The sequence below is a fragment of the Somniosus microcephalus genome, chromosome 13 (genome assembly GCF_052327205.1).
Source record: "Somniosus microcephalus isolate GS21.2 chromosome 13, FLI_Smic_1.0, whole genome shotgun sequence".
Taxonomy (NCBI): Eukaryota; Metazoa; Chordata; class Chondrichthyes; order Squaliformes; family Somniosidae; genus Somniosus; species Somniosus microcephalus.
In genome coordinates, this window is record NC_140999.1 from 194,547,630 (window position 1) to 194,570,210 (window position 22,581).

The 22,581-nt window shown below is 54.4% G+C and overlaps 1 protein-coding gene across 2 annotated transcripts in view; it reads left to right on the forward strand.

Moving 5' to 3' along the window:
* The window catches only part of mrgbp (MRG/MORF4L binding protein), a 29,928-nt gene extending 8,101 nt beyond the window's left edge, over positions 1-21,827 (forward strand). The window contains exons 1-5 of one of the 2 annotated variants that reach the window (XM_086005906.1): positions 3,311-3,496; positions 9,594-9,715; positions 19,045-19,126; positions 20,499-20,573; positions 21,046-21,827. In XM_086005906.1, the coding sequence (XP_085862032.1) occupies positions 3,379-3,496; positions 9,594-9,715; positions 19,045-19,126; positions 20,499-20,573; positions 21,046-21,218 (570 nt within the window). In that variant the 5' untranslated portion in view covers positions 3,311-3,378 and the 3' untranslated portion in view covers positions 21,219-21,827. Of the gene's footprint in view, positions 1-3,310; positions 3,497-9,593; positions 9,716-19,044; positions 19,127-20,498; positions 20,574-21,045 lie in introns of those variants that run through there. The other variant, XM_086005907.1, reaches the window with a different exon arrangement.
* Positions 21,828-22,581: the final 754 nt, after the last annotated feature.

Genomic DNA, 22,581 nt, shown 5'->3' on the forward strand with positions numbered 1-22,581 from the left:
TTCTTGTGGTCACACACCAGCTGAACGTTAAGGGAGTGGAAGCCCTTGCGGTTGACAAAAATACCTGGATTGCGATGGGGTGCCCTAAGGGCCACATGTGTGCAGTCAATGATGCCCTGCACCCTTGGAAAGTCTGCCAGATGAGCTAATCCAAGCGCTCGTGCTGTCACACTTGCTCAATCCTTGGTGAAATGGATGTGATTGTGCGCGAGGGCAAAGAGGGCATCGGTTACCTGCATGATGCAAGTGTGTGCGGCCGCCTGGGAGATGCTGCTGATGTCTGCTGATGATCCCTGGAATGAGCCTGAGGCAAAAACGTTGAGTGCGGTGGTGACTTTAATGGCCACTGGTAATGCTTGTCCACCTAGTCCTCTGGGTCTTGCTGTATCATTGCGCAGATGTCAGTCACTACCTCTCACGAAAGTCGGAGCCGCCTTTGGCACTGCTGCTCAGTCATGCTGAGGTAGCTGACCCTGTGTCTGTAGACCCTGTTTGGGGGGTATCTCCTGTGCCGACGGGCTTCCATGTGCTGGCCCCTTCTGGCCTGTGCTGCCTCTGGTGGGTGAGCAGGAGCCTGGCGCTCCTGCTGCTGCTGCTGTTGCTGGTGCTGCTGTTGTTCCTGATTCTGCTGCTGCCGCGCCTGGTGCTCGAGCTCCTCTAATGCCAAGAAGGGAAGGAGAAAAATGGCTCCCATGCTTCTGCCATATGCCTCCGCTGAGGAAGCGCTGAGTGAGGGTGGCGAGAGAGATTTCCCAGGAGTTCACAACTGGAGATGTGTGTGAGGCTCCAACCTTCCACAGGTGAGGTTAAGCCTGGTAAAAGTTGCCCCTGCAAATGATGACTGATCAAATCTCCTCTTTAATGGTTGACCTGCAGCTGATAGTCAGCAAGCCAATAGTGCTCCCGCCAGGTTTCACAGGCGTGATCCCCACCAGGCGTGTTTTACGTGGGAAAAGGGTTAAAAATGCAAGGGCCTGTTAAAATGGCATTATAAAGGCCAATTATTGCTGATTAAGGGCCTTAAAGACCAGTCCCGCCTGTTGGAGGCGGGACTGATTCGGGACCATCAGACACGCCTGGGTTAAAATGGCTCGGGGTCGGGAACCAGGTGGGCGGGGGTCCCGCCCGCTAGTTTTAGCAATTTTAACCCCCCGCATGCCTCAAAGCCCGCCTCACGGCTCAGTTAAAATCAACCCCAAAGTATTTGTTTAATTTTCTGCCATTTCCTTAGTCCCCATTATAATTTCTCCTGTCTCAGCCTGTAAGGGACCCACGTTTACTTTCGCTAATCTTTTCCTTTTTACATATCTATAGAAGCTTTTACAGTCTGCTTTTATGTCTGTTGCTAGTTTACTCTCATATTCTATTTTCCCTTTCTTTATCAATTTCTTGGTCCTCCTTTGCTCAATTCTAAAATCCTCCCCATCCTCAGGCTTACTACTCTTTTTGGCAACATTATAAGCCTCTTCCTTTGATCTAATACTATCTTTAACTTCTCTTGTTAGCCACAGTTGGACCACTTTTCCTGTGGGGTTAAAGGAATGTATATTTGTTGTAAATTATATATTAATTCTTTAAATGCTAGCCATTGCTTTTCTACTGTCATGCCTTTTAATGTAGTTTCCCAATCTAGCTTAGCCAACTTTCCCCTCATACCTACGTAGTTTGCTTTGTTTAGATTTAAGACCCTAGTTTCGGATTTAACTAAATCACTTTCAAACTCAATATAAAATTCTATCATATTATGGTCACTCTTCCCTAAAGGCCCCTTTACTACAAGGTTATTAATTAACCCTTTCTCGTTGCACAATACTAGATCTAAAATAGTCTGTTCCCCAGTTGGTCCCTCAACATACTGATCTAAAAAACTATCTTGCATACAGTCCATGAATCGTGAAAGGCGCTATAGAAATGCAAGCCCCTTCTTTGAAAAAGCTTTCCAATTAGTCCCACTCCCATGCCCTTTCCCTACAATTTTCCCCTTTCAAGTATTTATCCAATTCCATTTTGAAAGTTAATGTTGAATCAGCTTCCACCGCCCTTTGAGGCAGTGGGTAGGCGGCGGGGGCCGGGAGTAACTCTGACTTTGAGTGACCTTTAGCCCCATTTTTCTTTATTCATTCCTGTGGACGTCGCCGGCAAGGCCAGCATTTATTGCCCATCTCTAATTGCCCTTGAGAAAGAAAGACTTGCATTTATATAGCGCCTTTCACAACCACCGGAGTCTTAAAGCGCTTTACAGCCAATGAGGTATTTTTTGAAGTGTAGTCACTGTTGTAACGTGAGAAACGCAGCAGCCAACTTGCGCACAGCAAGGTCCCACAAACAGCAATGTGATAATGACCAGATAATGTGTTTTTGTTATGTTGGTTGAGGGATAAATATTGGCCATGACACCGGGGAGAACTCCCCTGCTCTTCTTCGAACTAGTACCATGAGATCTTTTGCAGCCACCTGAGAGGGCAGACGGGGCCTCGGTTTAACGTCTCATCCGAAAGATGGCACCTCCGACAGTGCAGCACTCCCTCAGCACCGCTCTGGAGTGTCAGCCTAGCTTTACGTGCTCAAGTCTCTGGAGTGGGAGTTGAACCCACAACCTTCTGACTCCGAGGCGAGTGTGCTACCCACTGAGCCACAGCAGGTTAAAGTGGTGGTGAGCCGCCTACTTGAATAAGTGACTTGCTAGGCCGTTTCAGAGGGCAGTTAAGAGTAGCCAATTTGCTGTGAGTCTGTAAGGACGACAGATTTCCTTCCCTAATGGACATTAGTGAACCAGATGGGTTTTTACAACAATCCGATAGTTTCATGGTCACCATTACTGATACTAGCTCTTTATTCCAGTATTTTTTTTATTCGTTCTAGCTATGTGGGCATCGCTGGCAAGACCAACATTTATTGCCCATCCCTAGTCGCCCTTGAGAAGGTGGTGGTGAGCCGCCTTCTTGAACCGCTGCAGTCCGTGTGGTGAAGGTGCTCCCACAGTGCTGTTAGGGAGGGAGTTCCAGGATTTTGACCCAGCGACGATGAAGGATCGGCCAATATATTTCCAAGTCAGGATGAAGTGTGTTTAATCAATTTAATTCATTGAATTTAAAATTTCCAGCTGCCCTGCTGGGATTTGAGCTCGTGACTCTGCTGCCCTCTCGTGGCCAGAGCCTGAACTGCAGGGGGTAGGGTGGCGTACGGGCCGCTGGGAGTCCTGGCAAGGGGCAGCGCGAGTCCTGGCAAGGGGCGGCGCGGGTACCGCTGGGAGTCCTGGCAAGGGGCGGCGCGAGGGCCGCTGGGAGTCCTGGCAGTGGGCGGCGCGAGGGCCGCTGGGAGTCCTGGCAGTGGGCGGCGCGAAGGCCGCTGGGTTTAGGCCTCAGGCCTCGGGCGGCGATGGCCGAGGCGGCGGCGGAGCGGGATCGGGAGCGCGACCGCGATGAGGAGGCGGTGTGCTGGACCCCCGAGGTGGAGGTCTGCCTTTTCCACGCCATGCTGGGGCACAAGCCCGTGGGTGAGTCCGCGGCCTCGGGCCTCAGGAGCGGGAGCGGCGGCGCCGGGGGGGCGGAGGATGGGCCTCCTCCCCGGGAACCCCGCCACACCGAGGGCCGAGTCACTGCGGCCTCTGCCTCTCTCTCCACAGAGGCTGCCGGGCCCGCTGAGCCTTTCCACAGTTTTGTTATTTCAGATTTTCACCACCCGCGGCCCCGCCCCCTTCACTAGCCCCGCCCCTCGACCACGGCCCCGCCCCCTTCACTAGTCCCGCCCCTCGACCACGGCCCCGCCCTCTTCGTTGGCCCCGCCCCTCAACCGGGTCCCGCCCCCTTCCCATCGCAGCTCCGCCCCCTTGCAACACCTGGCCGGAGGGTGACAGGGTCACGGTGTGGGTCAACGCCTGGCCGGAGGGTGATGGGGGTCACGGTGTGGGTCAACGTGATGATGGGGTCACGGTGTGGGTCAACGCCTGGCCGGAGGGTGATGGGGTCACAGTGCGGGTCAGCGCCTGGCCGGAGGGTGAGGGGGTCGTGGTCTGGGTCAATGCCTGGCCGGAGGGTGACAGGGTCACGGTGTGGGTCAATGCCTGGCCGGAGGGTGACAGGGTCACGGTGTGGGTTAGCGCCTGGCTGGAGGGTGACGGGGTCACGGTGTGGGTCAGTGCCTGGCCGGAGGGTGACGGGGTCACGGTGTGGGTCAGCGCCTGGCTCCGGAGGGTGACAGGGTCACGGTGTGGGTCAACGCCTGGCCGGAGGGTGACAGGGTCACGGTGTGGGTCAACGCCTGGCCGCAGGGTGACAGGGTTGCGGTGTGGGTCAACGCCTGGCTGGAGAGTGACGGGTTCGGGGTGTGGGTCATCCTCTGGCCGGAGGGTGATGGGTCGCAGTGTGGGTCAACACCTGGCTGGAGAGTGACGGGTTCGGGGTGTGGGTCATCCCCTGGCCGGAGGGTGATGGGTCGCGGTGTGGGTCACCCCCTGGCCGGAGGGTGACGGGGTCGAGGTGTGGGTCAACGCCTGGCCGGAGGGTGATGGGTTCGTGGTGTGGGGCAACGTCTGGCCGGAGGGTGATGGGTCGCGGTGTGTGTCACCCTCTGGCCGGAGAGTGACGGGGTCGGGGTATGGGTCATCCCCTGGCCCCGGAGGGTGACGGGGTCACGGTGTGGATCAACGCCTGGCCGGAGGGTGATGGGTCAGGGTGTGGGTCACCGACTGGCCAGAGGGTGACAGGGTCGGGGTGTGGGTCACCGACTGGCCGGAGTGAGACGGGGTCGCGGTGTGGGTCACCGCCTGGCCGGAGGGTGACGGGGTCGGGGTGTGGGTCAACACCTGCCTGGAGGGTGACGGGGTCACAGTGTGGGTCACCCCCTGGCAGAGGGTGACGGGGTCACAGTGTGGGTCTATGCCTGTCCGGAGGGTGACGGGGTCGGGGTGTGGGTCAACACCTGCCTGGAGGGTGACGGGGTCACAGTGTGGGTCACCCCCTGGCAGAGGGTGACGGGGTCACAGTGTGGGTCTATGCCTGTCCGGAGGGTGACGGGGTCGGGGTGTGGGTCAATGCCTGTCCGGAGGGTGACGGGGTCACGGTGTGGGTCACACCCTGGCCTTTACTGGCACAGGGCCAGCCCTCTGCTGCCTGGTGGCTGCAGTTCCTCTTGCAGCAGATGGCACAGCCTTGCCCCTGTGAAGAGAGCTCCCTATTGCCATTGCCAGGTGCCCGTGTCGGGGCCGCGCAGGTAGGATTGGCAGCAGGTCGAGGTATGCTGGCTCTTGCTCACCCTCACAGCAGGTGGTGCCACTGACAGCATACATACTGTAACTGAGCACCGCACGAGGAAGTAGCTTCAAAGTTATAGTCAGGTAGAATCATAGAATGGTTAGAACATGGAAGAAGGCCATTCGGCCCATTGAGCCCGTGCCGACTCTCAGCTAGTCCCACTCCCCCGCCCTTTCCCCGTAGCACTGCAAATGTTTTTCTTTCAGGTACTTATCCAACTCCCTTTTGAAAGCCACGATTGAATCTGCCTCCACCACCCTCAGGCCGTGCATTCCAGATCCTAATCACTCGCTGCGTAAAAAGGTTTTTCCTCATGTCGCCTTTGGTTCTTCTGCCAATCACCTTAAGTCTGTGTCCTCTGGTTCTCGACCCTTCCGCCAATGGGAACAGTTTCTCTCTATCTACTCTGTCCAGACCCCTCATGAATTTGAACACCTCTATCAAATCTCCTCTCAACCTTCTCTGCTCCAAGGAGAACAACCCCAGCTTCTCCAGTCTATCCACATAATAAAAGTCCCTCATCCCTGGAACCATTCTCATAGTCATAACAGCACAGAAGGAGGCCATTTGGCCCATCGAGTCCGTGCTGACTCTCTGTAGAGCAATCTAGTCAGTCTCATTCCCCCGCTCTATCCCCGTAGCCCTGCAAGTCTCCGCTTCCACCACTTCCGTCGGCAGCGAGTTCCAGGTCCTCACCACTCGCTGCCTAAAAGTTTTTCCTCGCATCCCCCCTGTATGTCTTGCCCAAAACCTTAAATCTGTGTCCCCTAGTCCTTGTACCATCAACTAGTGGGAACAGTCTTTCCCCGTCTAGCCTATCCAAACCCGTCATAATCTTGTACACCTCTATCAAATCACCCCTCAACCTCCTTTGCTCTAATGAAAACAAATCCAGCTTCTCCAACCTGTCCTTGTAGCGAAGATCCCCCATCCCCGGAACCATTCTGGTAAATCTCCTCTGCACCCTCTCAAGGGCCTTCACATCCTTCCTAAAGTGTGGTGATCAGAACTGGACACAATTCCAGTTGTGGCCTAATGAGCGCTTTATAAAGGTTCAGCGTAACTTCTCTACTTTTGTACTCAATACCTCTATTTATGAAACCCCAGATCCCATATGCTTTGTTAACCACTCTCTCAATATGTCCTGCCACCTTCAGGGACTATGCACATTAACTCCCAGGTCCCTCTGTCCCTGCACACTCTTTAAAACTGTGCCATTAAGTGTATATTGCCTCTCCCTGTTCCTTCTGCCAAAATGCATCACCTCACACTTCCCTGTATTAAATTCCATCTGCCACTTGTCTGCCCATTCTGCTAGCCTTTCTATGTCCTGTTGCAGTCGATTGGTATCATCATCACTGTTTGCCACACCCCCAAGTTTGGTGCCATCGGCAAATTTAGAAAATCTACTCATTATTCCAATATCCAGGTCATTTATATATATCAAAAAATGCAGTGTCCCCAGCACTGACCCTTGGGGAACACCACTGTCTACCATCCTCCAGTCTGAAAAACAGCCATTTACCACAGCTCGCTGTTTTCTGTCCTTAAGCCAATTCCTTATCCAAGCTGCCACTGACCCACCTATTCCATGAGCCTCAATTTTGTTAACCAGCCTTCTATGTGGTACTTTGTCAAACGCCTTCTGAAAATCCATGTAGACAACATCCATTGCATTCCCTTCATCAATCCTCCCTGTTACTTCATCAAAAAATTCAATTAGTCAAACACGATCTGCCTTTTACAAATCCATGTTGGCTCTCCTTAATTAGCTTAATGTTTTCTTTGATTATTGTTTCTAAAACTTTCGCCACCACTGATGTTAAACTGACCGGCCTGTAGTTACTAGGATTGTCTTTACACCCTTTCTTGAACAATGGGGTCACATTTGCCACTTTCCAATCCTCAGGCACCCCCCCCGCATCTAGGGAAGATTGGAAAATTATAGCAAGTCCTTCCGCTATCTCCTCCTCTCGTAAATCTTCATCTTCCTGATGCCACCGGTTCTGCCATCTTATCTTCCTTTGGGAATAGGAGCCTGTTCGAATCATAGAATCATAGAAATTTGCAGCACAGAAGGGGGCCATTCGGCCCATCGTGTCTGTGCCAGCCGAATAAGAGCGATCCAACCTAATCCCACGGTCCAGCTCTCGGTCCGCAGCTTCGTAGGTTACGGCACTTCAAGTCCATTGTTAACCTCTGCTCGCAGATGTGGGTGCGAGCTGTCTCTCTGACCTGTCCTGACCTGGAATGGCATCTCCCCGCCCGCTTTTGACCCTCATCCCTTTAGCTCAGATCAAGAGATTCCTTAACCTTAATGGGACTGTGTCCTTTCCGTCGGCTTGTGAATGCTCCACAGTACTGAGGAACCCGATTACACATACAGGCTGCTCTACACATCAAATGCTGGGTCGAATGAGCCGGATATTCCAAGCCCCAAATCCATATTGAAATATAGTTCCTTCCTCGCCCATTCCCAACTCCGGCATTCCCTGTCCACGGGAAATAGAGCACGGCAAAAAGTGGGCGGAGATCGGATGGGATACGCGGTGTGATTGAGACCGATCCTGGTGTGGAACTGTGAGTTTGTCTTTCTATTCATTGTGTCAGCCGTGGTTCAGTGGGTAGCACTCTCTCTCGCCTCTGAGTCAGAAGGTTGTGGGTTCAAGTCCCACTCCAGACACTTGAGCACAAAATCTAGGCCAACACTCCCAGTGCAGTACTTGGGGAGCGCTGCACTGTCGGAGGGGCAGTACTGAGGGAGCGCCGCACTGTCGGAGGGGCGGTACTGAGGGATCGCCGCACTGTCGGAGGGGCAGTACTGAGGGAGCGCCGCACTGTCGGAGGAGCAGTACTGAGGGAGTGTCGGAGGGGCAGTACTGAGGGAGCGCCGCATTGTCGGAGGGGCGGTACTGAGGGAGCGCTGCACTGTCGGAGGGGCAGTACTGAGGGAGCGCCGTACTGTCGGAGGGGCAGTACTGAGGGAGTGTCGCACTGTCGGAGGGGCAGTACTGAGGGAGCACCGCACTGTCGGAGGGGCGGTACTGAGGGAGTGCTGCACTGTCGGAGGGGCAGTACTGAGGGAGCGCTGCACTGTCGGAGGGGCAGTACTGAGGGAGTGCTGCACTGTCGGAGGGGCAGTACTGAGGGAGCGCCGCACTGTCGGAGGGGCAGTACTGAGGGAGCGCTGCACTGTCGGAGGGGCAGTACTGAGGGAGCGTCGCACTGTCGGAGGGGCAGTACTGAGGGAGTGTTGCACTGTCGGAGGGGCAGTACTGAGGGAGCGCCGCACTGTCGGAGGGGCAGTACTAAGGGAGCGCCACACTGTCGGAGGGGCGGTACTGAGGGAGCGCCGCACTGTCGGAGGGGCAGTACTGAGGGTGGGCCGCACTGTCAGAGGGGCGGTACTGAGGGAGTGCTGCACTGTCGGAGGGGCAGTACTGAGGGAGCGCTGCACTGTCGGAGGGGCAGTACTGAGGGAGTGCTGCACTGTCGGAGGGGCAGTACTGAGGGAGAGCCGCACTGTCGGAGGGGCAGTACTGAGGGAGTGTCGCACTGTCGGAGGGGCAGTACTGAGGGAGCACCGCACTGTCGGAGGGGCGGTACTGAGGGAGTGCTGCACTGTCGGAGGGGCAGTACTGAGGGAGCGCCGCACTGTCGGAGGGGCAGTACTGAGGGAGCGCTGCACTGTCGGAGGGGCAGTACTGAGGGAGCGCCGCACTGTCGGAGGGGCGGTACTGAGGGAGCGCAGCACTGTCGGAGGGGCAGTACTGAGGGTGGGCCGCACTGTCAGAGGGGCGGTACTGAGGGAGTGCTGCACTGTTGGAGGGGCAGTACTGAGGGAGGGCCGCACTGTCGGAGGGGCAGTACTGAGGGAGTGCTGCACTGTCGGAGGGGCAGTACTGAGGGAGAGCCGCACTGTCGGAGGGGCAGTACTGAGGGAGAGCCGCACTGTCGGAGGGGCAGTACTGAGGGAGGGCCGCACTGTCGGAGGGGCAGTACTGAGGGAGTGCTGCACTGTCGGAGGGGCAGTACTGAGGGAGTGCCACACTGTCGGAGGGGCAGTACTGAGGGAGCGCCGCACTGTCGGAGGGGCAGTACTGAGGGAGCACCGCACTGTCTGAGGGGCAGTCGTGAGGGAGCGCTGCATTAAATAAACCAAGACCTTGTCACCAGTTCAGGTGGGTGTAAAAAGTCCCACGCCACTATTCAAAGCAGAGCAGGGGAGTTCTCCCAGTGTCCTGGGGCCATCCTTTCCTCACCAACACCACCATAAACAGATAACTGGCCATTTATTTCATTGCTGAATAAATGCAGATTTCTCTCTCTCTCTCTCTACAGGAGTTAACCGGCACTTCCACATGATCTGTATCCGGGACAAATTCAGTCAGAATATCGGACGTCAAGTCTCTTCAAAAATAGTTTGGGAACATCTGAATGTCATGTACGACATGCAAGCACTGGTACGCAGCTAGTCACAAATGTGCTTTTGGTTTGGGGTCTGGCGAGTTGACGGGTCACTGACCTCAGAGAGAAGTCCATTAGCACCCACATGATAACACAAACCGCATCACAAGCACCGTGGCATTTCACACGAGTCGATCTTTCAGTGTTGCACACAAAGGCTCATCGAAATTACGGCCCAGAAACGGGCCATTCGGTCCAGCCAGCCTGTGTTGGTGTTTATCCTCGACAGGAGCAGGATCCAAATCCCATGTGCCCGCCCGCCCCGTTCCCATATCCCTTTATCCCCCATTTCCCCCGTCTCACCTGTTCTCAAATATTGACGTCGTCTCCGCTTCAATCGCCAATTCTGGAAGTGGGTTTTGCAGCCCTCTATGTAAAAAGGTTTCTGCTGCTCTCGAAATCTCTTACATTTAATCCTGTATCTATGTCCTATCGTTCTACACCCTTGTCACGGGAAACAGTTTGCTTCTATCTACTCTTCTCATAGAATCACACACAGCACAGAAGGAGGCCACTTGGCCCATCGTGCCCGCGCTGTCTCTTTTGAAGGAGCGATCCAATTACTCCCACTCCCCCTGCTCTTCCCCCATAGCCCAGCAAGTGTTTCCTTTTCAAGTGTATTACTCAGTCCCATCCTTTCATAATTTTAAACACCTCGATCAAATCGCCCCTTAATCTCCTCTGTTGCCCCAATTTTTCAAGTCTTTGCATTTTGTATTTCCTCAAACCAGGCAGCATCCCAATGAATCTGCGCTGTATCCTGTCTATTGCCTCAACACCCTTCCTGTAGTGTGAAGCCTTTGTGTCAGGCACCTTATCACATCTCTCAGCACTTTACATGCAATGAGTTATTTTGGGGTGCGCTACCTGCAACCATAGCTATCACCCACATGGGACCAAATGTAATGTCCAGGTGAAACAGCTTTAGAGGGCGGAGGGATGATTGGACCAGGGCATGCAGGTGTAATTTGGTCCTCATTTTAAAGTCATGCATTTGGTCCTTCTTTCATATACATTGCCATTATAAATTGCTATGGCCATATTTATGCTAGAATTTGCTATGTAAACTTGTCATGCTGTAGTTATACCTTCCCACCAGCGGTGGCACTGCAGCACCTCCTCCAGTGGGGCACGGTGTCATTACACCATGACATGTTGACATAAGCGAGTTCCCATTATAAATGTGGGCATAGGAATTTATAATGGCAGAGGTTGACACAAATACGTGTAGATGAAAGTATTTTAATGTTGGCCCAGAAATTAGGATCGGGTGCTTGCCGCGCGTCCAAGCCCCCGATGTGCACTTACCCGGCGCGCCGACAGCTGAAGCCTGGGCCTGCTTGGAATTCCTGTCACTGGCCCGGTTCAGCTGTCGGCGCGCTGTGCTTGCCTGATCCAGCGGCGTAGTTAGTGCGATGTGCCGGCTGGGATCAGGTGAGCACTGGGCAGCCAGCATCAGGGGAGGGAAAACTTCATTCATGAGTTTGATAGAACTGTCAAACTCATGAAAACTACGGGTGCCCAAAACACTACTTAAACTTTAAATAAAATTTTAAAAAACATCCCACTAATTAAGTGAACTATAAATAACTTTAAAAAACTATTTTAAACAATTAAACAAATTTTTGAAAAAAATAATTTTTTAAGAAATCGGGTCTAAAAATACACTTACCTTACTGTAAAGTCCTTAAAAACAATAAAGCTGTGGAAAAAATGTTATCATTTTAAATAATAGACCACTTACCTTCAAGAATCAAGTCCTTACGTCTCCTTTTTACATTTCTAAAAAGTTGAGGCCCTTACACATGGGCAAACCTGTAAAAAAGAAGGAAGTTCAACACGTGCGCACAGAGTCCTGCGCGCACGCGTTGGACCTCTGAACCCCTTGGAGGAAATGCCGGTTTCCCGCGCATGCGCTGCGCATGCTGAAATCCGGCACTTCCAACGGGCCCACGCGTGAGTACCCCGTCCGTACTCACACGTTGGGACCGGAATTACTGGGCCATTATTAATATTAAGGAAAGATAGATAGTAAGGAAAGGAAAGGCTGTTCTCTCCTGAATGAAAGGAAGAAATGGTTTGCTAAGCACCTTTTCATGAGGGTGATGCTCCGTTAAGGGTTTGAACTCGGAAAGATATTTTAGCACAAATGTTCTCCCATTGCTCGCTGCTGAATTTACAGTGAATTTATACGGTGGGTAAATAGATAGCGATTATCAATCATAACAGGAATACAACAAGTTATAACTAACTGCAGAGTAATTTGCACAGTTAATGTTTGATTAAACATGTTTATAGTGCATTAATTTTCATTACTTTCTGCTAGAAGAATGGCTGGTGTATGTGAGCAGGTTCGGCTGTTTTCTGTTCCTGTGATTCAGCCAGTCTCGGTTTAGGGCCACTTGAAGTATGGATGACATTTGTATCACAATCTACTTTAAAAATGAAACGCCTTGTCCTGCCCCAGTCTCCAGATTCCTCGTTCCACCTTTCTCCTGAAGCCACTGCTTTAGGCCAGGTACAGTTCCACAGGCACCAGCAGCTCGCTGGCACCTGGCAGGAGTGTCTGTCTTTCAAGTCTGGGCAATGTTGTTCATTCTTGGGATGTGGGCGTCGCTGGCAAGGCCGGCATTTGTTGCCCGTCCCGAGCAGATTTGAGCAGCTGGTGGTGAGCCGCCTTTGTGAACCGCTGCAGTCCGTGTGGTGAAGGAGCTCCCACAGTGCTGGTTATTCTTTGTTGCAGTTTGCTGAGTGTCTTGCGAGACCACTCCAGAGGGCAGTTAAGAATCAGCCGCGTTGGTGTGGGACTGGAGTCACGCATAGGCCCAGACCGGGGGAGGACGGCAGGTTTACTTCCCTAAAGGACGTCAGTGAACCCGTTGGGTTTTTGTGACAATCCGACAGCTTCATGGTCACGTTTACTGAGACCAGCTTTTTATTTCTAGATTTTTAAAATTCTCAAACTGCAATTGTGGAATTTGAGCTCATGTTCTCTGGATTTATGCCCAGTAACATAGTCACTGCTGACATTCCCTTTAAGCTGCTCTGCAGATCCCGCGCAGCTGGTGAGCCAGCTTTTAAATTGAAAAAAAACGCTCGTACATGTTAAAGGGGCCGCGCAGCCCCCCCAAAAAATGAAAGGGAGCACTGGTCACTGCCCTACCATATCCCATTGGTCACTGCCCTACCACATCCCATTGGTCACTGCCCTACCACATCCCATTGGTCACTGCCCTACCATATCCCATTGGTCACTGCCCTACCACATCCCATTGGTCACTGCCCTACCACATCCCATTGGTCACTGCCCTACCATATCACATTGGTCACTGCCCTACCATAGCCCATTGGTCACTGCCCTACCATAGCCCATTGGTCACTGCCCTACCATATCCCATTGGTCACTGCCCTACCCTATCCCATTGGTCACTGCCCTACCATATCCCATTGGTCACTGCCCTACCCTATCCCATTGGTCACTGCCCTACCATATCCCATTGGTCACTGCCCTACCCTATCCCATTGGTCACTGCCCTACCATATCACATTGGTCACTGCCCTACCCTATCCCATTGGTCACTGCCCTACCATATCCCATTGGTCACTGCCCTACCATATGCCGTTGGTCACTGCCCTACCATATCCCATTGGTCACTGCCCTACCATATCCCATTGGTCACTGCCCTACCATAGCCCATTGGTCACTGCCCTACCACATCCCATTGGTCACTGCCCTACCATATCACATTGGTCACTGCCCTACCATATCCCATTGGTCACTGCCCTACCATAGCCCATTGGTCACTGCCCTACCATATCCCATTGGTCACTGCCCTACCATAGCCCATTGGTCACTGCCCTACCATATCCCATTGGTCACTGCCCTACCATATCCCATTGGTCACTGCCCTACCCTATCCCATTGGTCACTGCCCTACCATATCCCATTGGTCACTGCCCTACCATAGCCCATTGGTCACTGCCCTACCATAGCCCATTGGTCACTGCCCTACCATATCCCATTGGTCACTGCCCTACCATAGCCCATTGGTCACTGCCCTACCATATCCCATTGGTCACTGCCCTACCCTATCCCATTGGTCACTGCCCTACCATAGCCCATTGGTCACTGCCCTACCATAGCCCATTGGTCACTGCCCTACCATATCCCATTGGTCACTGCCCTACCACATCCCATTGGTCACTGCCCTACCATATCCCATTGGTCACTGCCCTACCATATGCCGTTGGTCACTGCCCTACCATATCCCATTGGTCACTGCCCTACCATATCCCATTGGTCACTGCCCTACCATATGCCGTTGGTCACTGCCCTACCATATGCCGTTGGTCACTGCCCTACCATAGCCCATTGGTCACTGCCCTACCATAGCCCATTGGTCACTGCCCTACCATATCCCATTGGTCACTGCCCTACCATATGCCGTTGGTCACTGCCCTACCATAGCCCATTGGTCACTGCCCTACCATAGCCCATTGGTCACTGCCCTACCATAGCCCATTGGTCACTGCCCTACCATATCCCATTGGTCACTGCCCTACCATAGCCCATTGGTCACTGCCCTACCATATCCCATTGGTCACTGCCCTACCATATCCCATTGGTCACTGCCCTACCATAGCCCATTGGTCACTGCCCTACCATATCCCATTGGTCACTGCCCTACCATATGCCGTTGGTCACTGCCCTACCATAGCCCATTGGTCACTGCCCTACCATAGCCCATTGGTCACTGCCCTACCATAGCCCATTGGTCACTGCCCTACCCTATCCCATTGGTCACTGCCCTACCATAGCCCATTGGTCACTGCCCTACCATATCCCATTGGTCACTGCCCTACCATAGCCCATTGGTCACTGCCCTACCATATGCCGTTGGTCACTGCCCTACCATAGCCCATTGGTCACTGCCCTACCATATCCCATTGGTCACTGCCCTACCATAGCCCATTGGTCACTGCCCTACCCTATCCCATTGGTCACTGCCCTACCATATCCCATTGGTCACTGCCCTACCATATCCCATTGGTCACTGCCCTACCATAGCCCATTGGTCACTGCCCTACCATATCCCATTGGTCACTGCCCTACCATAGCCCATTGGTCACTGCCCTACCATATCCCATTGGTCACTGCCCTACCATAGCCCATTGGTCACTGCCCTACCATATCCCATTGGTCACTGCCCTACCATAGCCCATTGGTCACTGCCCTACCATATCCCATTGGTCACTGCCCTACCATAGCCCATTGGTCACTGCCCTACCATATGCCGTTGGTCACTGCCCTACCATATCCCATTGGTCACTGCCCTACCCTATCCCATTGGTCACTGCCCTACCATATCCCATTGGTCACTGCCCTACCATAGCCCATTGGTCACTGCCCTACCATATCCCATTGGTCACTGCCCTACCATAGCCCATTGGTCACTGCCCTACCATATCCCATTGGTCACTGCCCTACCATAGCCCATTGGTCACTGCCCTACCATATCCCATTGGTCACTGCCCTACCATAGCCCATTGGTCACTGCCCTACCATATCCCATTGGTCACTGCCCTACCATAGCCCATTGGTCACTGCCCTACCATATGCCGTTGGTCACTGCCCTACCATAGCCCATTGGTCACTGCCCTACCATATCCCATTGGTCACTGCCCTACCATAGCCCATTGGTCACTGCCCTACCCTATCCCATTGGTCACTGCCCTACCACATCCCATTGGTCACTGCCCTACCCTATCCCATTGGTCACTGCCCTACCATATGCCGTTGGTCACTGCCCTACCATATCCCATTGGTCACTGCCCTACCATAGCCCATTGGTCACTGCCCTACCATATCCCATTGGTCACTGCCCTACCATATCCCATTGGTCACTGCCCTACCATAGCCCATTGGTCACTGCCCTACCATAGCCCATTGGTCACTGCCCTACCATAGCCCATTGGTCACTGCCCTACCATATCCCATTGGTCACTGCCCTACCATATCCCATTGGTCACTGCCCTACCATAGCCCATTGGTCACTGCCCTACCATAGCCCATTGGTCACTGCCCTACCCTATCCCATTGGTCACTGCCCTACCATAGCCCATTGGTCACTGCCCTACCATATCCCATTGGTCACTGCCCTACCATAGCCCATTGGTCACTGCCCTACCATAGCCCATTGGTCACTGCCCTACCATATGCCGTTGGTCACTGCCCTACCATATCCCATTGGTCACTGCCCTACCATAGCCCATTGGTCACTGCCCTACCATATCCCATTGGTCACTGCCCTACCATAGCCCATTGGTCACTGCCCTACCATATCCCATTGGTCACTGCCCTACCATAGCTCATTGGTCACTGCCCTACCATAGCCCATTGGTCACTGCCCTACCATAGCCCATTGGTCACTGCCCTACCATATCCCATTGGTCACTGCCCTACCATAGCCCATTGGTCACTGCCCTACCATATCCCATTGGTCACTGCCCTACCATATCCCATTGGTCACTGCCCTACCATAGCCCATTGGTCACTGCCCTACCATATCCCATTGGTCACTGCCCTACCATATGCCGTTGGTCACTGCCCTACCATATCCCATTGGTCACTGCCCTACCATAGCCCATTGGTCACTGCCCTACCATATCCCGATAGTGTATTGGTTGTGCTACTGCACACGGACTGCAGCGGTTCATGGAGAAGGCTCACTACCACCTTCTCGGGGCAACGTGGGAGGGGCGCTGACTGCAGCGGTTCATTTAGAAGGCTCACTACCACCTTCTTGGGGCAACGTGGGAGGGGCGCTAACTGCCGGCCTTGCCAGTCACTCGCACGTCCCGAGAATTTTTTTCCAAAAAAATCTAGCAATGCAACCGTGGTGGAATCGCAGTGAGGCCTGGTGCTGTTCTCCCCGACAACCGTTCTCAGCCGCTATTCCAGCAGGGTCCCTGAATGAACATCGGCAGCAGGAACCACGGTTGCTGTGAGAGACCCAGCTGGATATTTCAAGGACACTGAGGCGTGGTGTACCGCCCTGCCTGACATCAGCTAGCGCGCTACAGACTGGCGATGGAACAGTGCAGGAGGTGCTGTGGTTACCCAGTGAGCGATGGGGGGAATTCAGATCTTCATTTTAAAAGAATTGGCTCTCGGTTCCCCTCAAATTTAAAATTCTTGTCCTTGTGTCCAATTCCACACACCCTGGCCTTCCCCCCCCAATGGCTTCAGTGCTCTCTCTAACAACAACTTGCATTTATATATCTTTATACAATAGTATATATCTCGTAAAAGTTTATCACTTGAGCTGTAAAACTCGTGAACAAGATAAGTCGATCAATCACAGGTCACCGCTTGTGATTTCCTGTAGCTCAGTTTGAACGTCCTTCACAGGAGCATTATCAAACTAAGATTGACACCGAGCCACATGAGCGATTAGGACAGGTGTAGGTTTTAAGGAACGTCTTAAAGGAGGCGAGAGAGGCGGAGAGGTTTAGGGAAGGAATTCCAGAGCTCGGGGCCCAGGCAGCTGTTGGCACGGCCTCGCTCCACACTGGGATTTCCTTCCTGCATCCCTCCGCGACTTGGGACGTTTCACTACGTTAAAGGCGCTATAGAAATGCAAGTTGTTGCTGCTATCGGAGCTGTGGGAGTTTTGGAGGGAGGAACTGGAGCTTTTCGAAGAGCCGTTTTACTACAAGCTGTTTGTCTTCTGTAGTGAACAACAACAACTTGCATTTCTATAGCACCTTTCATGTAGGAAAACTCCCCAAGACGCGTCACAGGAGCGGTTCTTTTTCCTCTCGCGTCTCTGCAAGTATTTTACGACGTTTTTTCTATGTTATGAACTTAAGAATTAGGAGCAGGAGTCGGCCATTCGGCCCCTCGAGCCCGCTCCGCCACACGGCCCCTCGAGCCCGCTCCGCCACGCGGCCCCTCGAGCCCGCTCCGCCACGCGGCCCCTCGAGCCCGCTCCGCCACGCGACCCCTCGAGCCCGATCCGCCACGCGGCCCCTCGAGCCCGCTCCGCCACGCGGCCCCTCGAGCCCGCTCCGCCACGCGGCCCCTCGAGCCCGCTCCGCCACGCGGCCCCTCGAACCCGCTCCGCCACGCGGCCCCTCGAGCCTGGTCCGCCACGCGGCCCCTCGAGCCTGCTCCGCCACGCGGCCCCTCGAGCCTGATCCGCCACGCGGCCCCTCGAGCCTGCTCCGCCACGCGGCCCCTCGAGCCTGCTCCGCCACGCGGCCCCTCGAGCCTGCTCCGCCACGCGGCCCCTCGAGCCTGCTCCGCCACGCGGCCCCTCGAGCCTGCTCCGCCACGCGGCCCCTCGAGCCTGCGCCGCCACGCGGCCCCTCGAGCCTGCTCCGCCACGCGGCCCCTCGAGCCTGCTCCGCCACGCGGCCCCTCGAGCCTGATCCGCCACGCGGCCCCTCGAGCCTGCGCCGCCACGCGGCCCCTCGAGCCTGCTCCGCCACGCGGCCCCTCGAGCCTGCTCCGCCACGCGGCCCCTCGAGCCTGCTCCGCCACGCGGCCCCTCGAGCCTGCGCCGCCACGCGGCCCCTCGAGCCTGCTCCGCCACGCGGCCCCTCGAGCCTGCTCCGCCACGCGGCCCCTCGAGCCTGATCCGCCACGCGGCCCCTCGAGCCTGCGCCGCCACGCGGCCCCTCGAGCCTGCTCGGCCACGCGGCCCCTCGAGCCTGCTCGGCCACGCGGCCCCTCGAGCCTGCTCGGCCACGCGGCCCCTCGAGCCTGCTCGGCCACGCGGCCCCTCGAGCCTGCTCGGCCACGCGGCCCCTCGAGCCTGCTCGGCCACGCGGCCCCTCGAGCCTGCTCGGCCACGCGGCCCCTCGAGCCTGCTCTGCCTCGCGGCCCCTCGAGCCTGCTCCGCCACACGGCCCCTCGAGCCTGCTCCGCTATTCAATGAGATCAAAGCTGATCATCCACCTCAACTCCACTTTCCCGCCCAATCCCCATATCCCTTCATTCCCCCAGAATCCAAAAATCTATCGATCTCAGCCTTGAATCTACTCAATGACTCAGCATCCACAGCCCTCTGGGGTAGAGAATTCCAAAGATTCACAACCCTCTGAGTGAAGAAATTCTTCCTCATCTCAGTCTTAAATGGCCGACCCCTTATCCTGAGACTGCCCCCTAGTTCTAGACACTGAGACTGCCCCCTAGTTCTAGACACTCCAGCCAGGGGAAACAACCTCTCAGCATCTACCCTGTCGATCCCCTTCAGAATCATTATATAAATGCAGAGCTTTTATTTTCTAACTTTGGATTCTCTTATCCTCTGTTTTCCAGCACGAGTCCGAAATCCTGCCTTTCCCAAATGGCGAGCGGAATTTTGTTCTTCCCGAAGAAATTATTCACGAAGTGAAAGAAGGTATGGAGCTGTGAGCACGCAGAGTTCATCACTCGCGGGCTGGTGTCTCTTTCTAAAGGTTGCAGTTCTAACCTGCCTCAGTCACCATCCTCTGCAGCAGAAGCTACCGATCTCCGTGGTGACTGAGCCAGTCGCCCTGCCTGCACCGTGTGTATCGGGCACACCCTGCATCTCTCGTCATTGGTGTGGGAGGATCCTGTCCCACTGCGTGACCTTCAGAGCAACGGCTAAATGGACAAGCTGCCAGATCTGTGATTCACAGAAACGCCACAGTGCAGATAGAGGCCATTTCGGCCCATCGAGCCTGCACCGACACATATCCCACCCGATCCCTGTAACCCCTACACCAACACATATCCCACCCTATCCCCGTAACCCCACGTATTTAATCCCCCTAACACTAAGGGTCAATTTATCATAGCCAATCAACCTTGCATTTTAAACCATTTTAGTTTTGTTATAATTGTTTTTTTATGCGTGCTGGAGAGCGGTCACTCCCTGGTGCTGGGTACGGTCACTCCCTGGTGCTGGGTACGGTCACTCCCTGGTGCTGGGGAGCGGTCACTCCCTGGTGCTGGGGAGCGGTCACTCCCTGGTGCTGGGGAGCGGTCACTCCCTGGTGCTGGGTGCGGTCACTCCCTGGTGCTGGGTACGGTCACTCCCTGGTGCTGGGTACGGTCACTCCCTGGTGCCGGGTAGCGGTCACTCCCTGGTGCCGGGTAGCGGTCACTCCCTGGTGCCGGGGCGCGGTCGCTGGGTATGGTCGCTCCCTGGTGGGACTGGTCGCTCTCTGGTGGGACTGGCCACTCCCTGGTGCTGGGGAGCGGTCACTCCCTGGTGATCCTGGTCACTCTCTGGTGCTGGGTACAGTCACTCCCTGGTGCTGGGGAGCGGTCACTCCCTGGTGCTGGGTACGGCCACTCTTTGGTGGGACTGGTCGCTCTCTGGTGCTGGGGAGCGATCAATCTCTGGTGCTGGGGAGCGGTCACTCTCTGGTGCTGGGTACAGTTACTCCCTGGTGGGACTGGTCACTCTCTGGTGCTGGGTACGGTTACTCCCTGGTGGGACTGGTCACTCTCTGGTGCTGGGTACGGTTACTCCCTGGTGGGACTGGTCACTCTCTGGTGCTGGGTACGGTCACTCCCTGGTGAGACTGGTCACTCTCTGGTGCTGGGTACGGTCACTCTCTGGTGGGACTGGTCACTCCCTGGTGCTGGGTACGGTCACTCTCTGGTGGGACTGGTCACTCCCTGGTGCTGGGTACGGTCACTCCCCGGTGGGACCGGTCACTCTCTGGTGCTGGATCTGGTTCCACTTTCCAAGTGGACATTGTGAGTTTCGTGTGTGATATTTTGGTGGTCTTCCGTCACAGGGAAGAGCGGAACAGAGGAAGAACTGAAGGATGAGCACAAGGAGGAGTTGCCGGAGCAAGCACCTGTGGAGGAGGGTGAGTACCCAGAATATTTAATGCTCTGTTTCAGTGTCAAGGTGAGAGGGAGCGGTGCCGAGTCAGTCTCGGGTCGGGTTTAACATTAAGAGTTTCCCCAGTCAGTCACTGAACAGTCGAGACCAGGTTGGTGCTGCAAAAGCCCACGGCCTTCTGACTCAGGCGAGAGTGCTACCCGCTGAGCCACGGCTGACACTTATTAATATGGATATATATACACATTATTGAGAAAAGTAGGTGAATGCCCATAGTGCAAGACACAATTGTGGTTAAAAATAGTAAAGGAGAAGAGGCGGTGAATCGAGGTTGGGATTCGGTGACACTAGGCTTCAGTTTCAGTAAGATGTGTTCCACCATTCGGTGCTGTGAGATCTCCGCACACTCTCACTGCCGGCGCTTGTGTTTCTCTCCAGCCTGCGGCGATGTTTCGTTTTATTTTAACAATGATCTGTTTAGATTCTTGCATCTCCAGGTAACGCGAAGGTGGCGGAAAAGCCCGTGGTGAAGGAGAAAGCGCCGGTGCCCGGTGAGGCCGGGGCGAAGGAGGTGATCGACAAGCGGAAAAGAAACCGAGCGACCGCCAACCTCCTCAGCGTGAACAGTAACCCCTCCAGCCCCAGCGGAGCCAAACGCCGGCGGGTTTAGCGGCCGCGTGGCGGAGATCGGCGCCATCGCCACCGTGCGATCGGGGGCCGGCGCCGAGTGTGGACAAGTCGGCACGCAGGGAATCTGCGGTTAACCAGCAGCAGGTGTGGGGAGGGAGGGAGGGAGAGGAAACGACTTTTTGCAACAGGCGGTAGGAGCTGCGGAAGGATTGTAAAATACTTGTGTGCAGCTGGCCGGCTGTTTATCCAGACTGCAGTAATTACGTGTCCTCTAGTGGCTGGAGAAAGAGCGTGGACCGTACTGGCCACGGGGTAAGTAGACTCTTGTCTCTCATCACCCTCTTGGGTTTATCTGTTGGTTCCAGCCCGTGATGTTACACAGTGCTCCAAGAGACCTTTTAATCCCGTCTGCAAGTTCCTTTTCAACCGGCCGCGATGTTGGACCGGATATCAATTTGCCACGAACTGTTTGGCCCCCTATTCTCTTCCAGCGAAAGTTCTAGAATATTCTAAACCGCGTGATGGACCCAGGGCGGGAATCTTCCATTTTAGCCTTATTCTGTTAGTCATTATTCTGAGTTATATTATGATACCGAGTTGTGGATGCATTTTTCAAAGAATTTCATATTAAAACCAGATTGAAAATCTATTTTTGGAATGGCTTTGTGAAATTTAACGTGGCCAGTGTGATCTGGAAAAGTGTTGTGCGAAGCCAGGGGAAGAGTTGGCTGCTGAACGTGTGCTGGTCACAGTGATACGGAGAATGACACATATACTTAGCGTCACACTTACTGATACAGGATCGGAGAATTCACCGGGCCACAGGTTTTCAGCTGAACCTGTCCAGCGGTGGGGGGGTGGGGAGGGGTGATATCTGAGCTGGGGCCAATTTGCTCCTATGCATAGTTCACAAACATGCCTTTCCCCGTGGGGGGAGGGTCACTGGACAGCGATCAGTTTTGGGAACCGTAACTGATTTTTTTCCCATCCCTAGTCCAGGGCGCTGAGACCAGTTGAGGGTCCAACAAGAAATGGGACTCAGATCCACAAACTCAACACAGACTAAGGATTGAAGCTTGAACTTCACACTTTTACTTTGCAGTCACATCGCCAACTCACAGTGCACCAGCCCCTGTTGCCAATGGCTCTACCCAATGTAGACCCTTCACCAATGGCTCTACCCAATGTTGACCAGCATCCAATGGCTCTACCTAATGTCGACCAGCATCCAATGGCTCTACCCAATGTCGACCAGCATCCAATGGCTCTACCCAATGTCGACCAGCATCCAATGGCTCTACCCAATGTCGACCAGCATCCAATGGCAAAGTAGACCAGCATCCAATAGTTCTAGCCAATGTAGACTCTACCCAATGTAGACCCTTCAGCAATGGCTCTACCCA